The 2,500-nt window shown below is 37.5% G+C and overlaps 1 protein-coding gene across 7 annotated transcripts in view; it reads right to left on the bottom strand.

The window, feature by feature from the left end:
• LOC144977399 (GATOR2 complex protein WDR59-like) overlaps positions 1 to 2,500 on the bottom strand; it is an 82,495-nt gene that overhangs the window by 33,710 nt on the left and 46,285 nt on the right. For all 7 annotated transcript variants that reach the window (XM_078922573.1, XM_078922576.1, XM_078922570.1 and 4 more), the window contains exons 16-17: positions 1,544 to 1,694; positions 1 to 87 (exon numbers count right to left, since the gene is read on the bottom strand). The exon at positions 1 to 87 is cut by the window's left edge and continues 119 nt beyond it. In XM_078922573.1, the coding sequence (XP_078778699.1) occupies positions 1 to 87; positions 1,544 to 1,694 (238 nt within the window). The remainder of the gene's footprint in view (positions 88 to 1,543; positions 1,695 to 2,500) is intronic.

Below are 2,500 nucleotides of genomic sequence, written 5' to 3'. Positions count from 1 at the left end.
CTTCTTCCCATCGCCGCCATCCCTGGTACGGCCGTGGTGAGACGACTTGTGGTTGGAATATTTTCTGTGATAGTGGTGGTGCTGATGCTGCACAAAACCAAATATATTATTAGTGTGACCATTTTTCCTAAGGTTGGTTTTATCTTATTTTTAAACTTATAACTAGATGTGCCTAAATGAGTCAATAAAATGGAGATAAAGATAAAGGGAATAAATCTGACTCATGAATAAGGGAACAACACAAAACAAACGACGTTTCGGCCGTTGGCCTTTTTCAAGTAAACACAGAATATATAAACACAAAATAAACTTAACTCCCTCCTGACCAGTTATTTTTAGAATTTCCCCCGAAAATTCACACCCACCCGACACAAAAATACTTTTCTTACTTAAAACAAAAAAGTAACAAGTGCATTCTATACAGAATGATGTTCGGCAAAATGAGCTCTACAACACAGTGGTTTAGTATTTATAGCTGTAATCAAAGCATCTCTTCGAATTTTGTGATGTACAAGAGAAATCAGAATGAGAAAATTGTTGGTTGTATCGTAACGAATGTGATGATTTTCCTATGGTTGGTAAGGAGAGGGTTAAACCTGAGATTTTTTATAGCGCAATATCCACTAAACGTCCTCTTAGTCAGGGCCTGCCTACTTGAAATTTTTAAAATTCGTGGTTTCCAAGGGAAAAAAAGGAAAATTCACTTTCAATAGCTTTAGAAATAGATACACTGCTTTTAGCATGGTCTTTCTCTATCTCTTGTGCGGCTATGTGGTCTAGTGATATGAAACTCGCTTTCAGATCGGAAGGTTCTGGGTTTGAGCCACAACAGGCGCATAGTTCAGTCCTTGGAGAAGTCTCTTTACTCACATTCTCTCACCATACTCAGGTGTAAAAAGAGTACCTGGCTGTTAATAAAAAATTGAAATATCGCCTGATAGGTGTCATGTCCCATTCTAAATGTCAGATGTTGCGGTTGAGCACGTTTAGTGGATATTGCGCAATATAAAAGCTCATTTAAAAATTTTTTTTTTATTTTAGCATGGTCCAAAAATGTTTCAAAGTCATGAATATAGGTTCTAAGAAGCTAGACTTTCCTTCTCAACAATATTTACTGAGTCAAAGAGACCGATGCAGCTCTGTAGCTGGAGCCAAAAATTCTTATTTCTACTAATTTTTCATAGTACTAGGCAAGTCTGCTCAAAGCGCTATACAAAGGGTCATGACTCTGGAAAAACTTGTATTTAAAAATTTGGCCAGAAAACTGGTCCCTCAAGTGTCAATCAATTTAAATGACCTTCATCGTGGTAAAAACTCTCAAACCTGGGATCGAGAACTATTCATTAAAGTTCCAGGTGTGATAGGTTTTTTTTTCCAAGATGAGGGTCATTTAAATTGATTGACACTTGAGGGACCAGTTTTCTGGCCAAATCGATATTTGAAGGATGAGTTTTTCTGGCCAAATTTTTAAATACCGAGTTTTACCAGGGTATGTCAATTAACTGGCTAAAGTTCAATTACAATTGCTTACTTTTAAACTTACTTTTTCTGTGAAGAAGTCACTAATGCTGACCCCCTCTGGAGGGCCAGGGGGTGGAGGGCTTCCAAACAGCGAGGCAAACATACTAGGAGGGGGATGCTGGGGTCTCATCCACTGATTGGGGGCCGTCACACGGACTAGATCTGACAAGGATCTGAGAGGAACAAAGACACAGATATGAGGAAGTGATATATCTAAAATAATTAATAAAGGGTTGGGCAATTGATAACTCGTTTCACATGTAAAGGGGCCGAGTTCGATCGATCCATGATGAAGTCGAAAATTATTTCCCCAGACTCCTTTGCCCACCCAGATGTGATTGACTAGCTGGGTCTGTTAGAGCTTATGGAAAAAGCTTGTGGATCTGCCTACATGAAAATCTAAAAATTTGTAATTTTTAGGATTCCTAAATAGTAGTCAATTTAATTAATTCTATAGATCAACGAGTGCCCTCACAAGGATTAAATAACACTCCAGGCAGATGGCAGAGAAATATTTGGAAAGTAAGAGAATCTTGAGACATGCATGGGTGCAAGTGGTTCAGGTCAAAAAAGCCTGAAATCCATTTCTAACAAATTCAAAAAAGCCTGAAATGCATTTCTAACAAATTAAAAAAAGCCTGAAATCCATTTCTAACAAATTCAAAAAAGCCTGAACTGAAATCCATATCTAACAAATTCAAAAAAGCCTGAAAATTATATTGAAATGTGACCTTTTGTCTCTACATGGTATTATGTTGAGATGATCTGGATACCGGAAATAAATCAAAATCCATTTTAAAAAGCCAGAAATCCCGATTAAGCTGGAAATCTTGCACCCATGGATGTTACATTTGAATATCCCATTATATGTGGACAAGACAAGTCAAATACATCTCTGTCGTCTGACCAGACTTTAAGCGAGGTGTTAACGTTTTCATTGTTTTCGTTATTGGCTGAAGAGGGGTTTTGAACCTGAAAT

The sequence above is a fragment of the Berghia stephanieae genome, chromosome 7 (assembly GCF_034508935.2).
Source record: "Berghia stephanieae isolate SIO BIC M18660-M18661 chromosome 7, UCSD_Bste_1.3, whole genome shotgun sequence".
In the NCBI taxonomy this organism is placed as follows: domain Eukaryota; kingdom Metazoa; phylum Mollusca; class Gastropoda; order Nudibranchia; family Aeolidiidae; genus Berghia; species Berghia stephanieae.
This window is presented reverse-complemented; position numbering and strand designations above follow the sequence as displayed.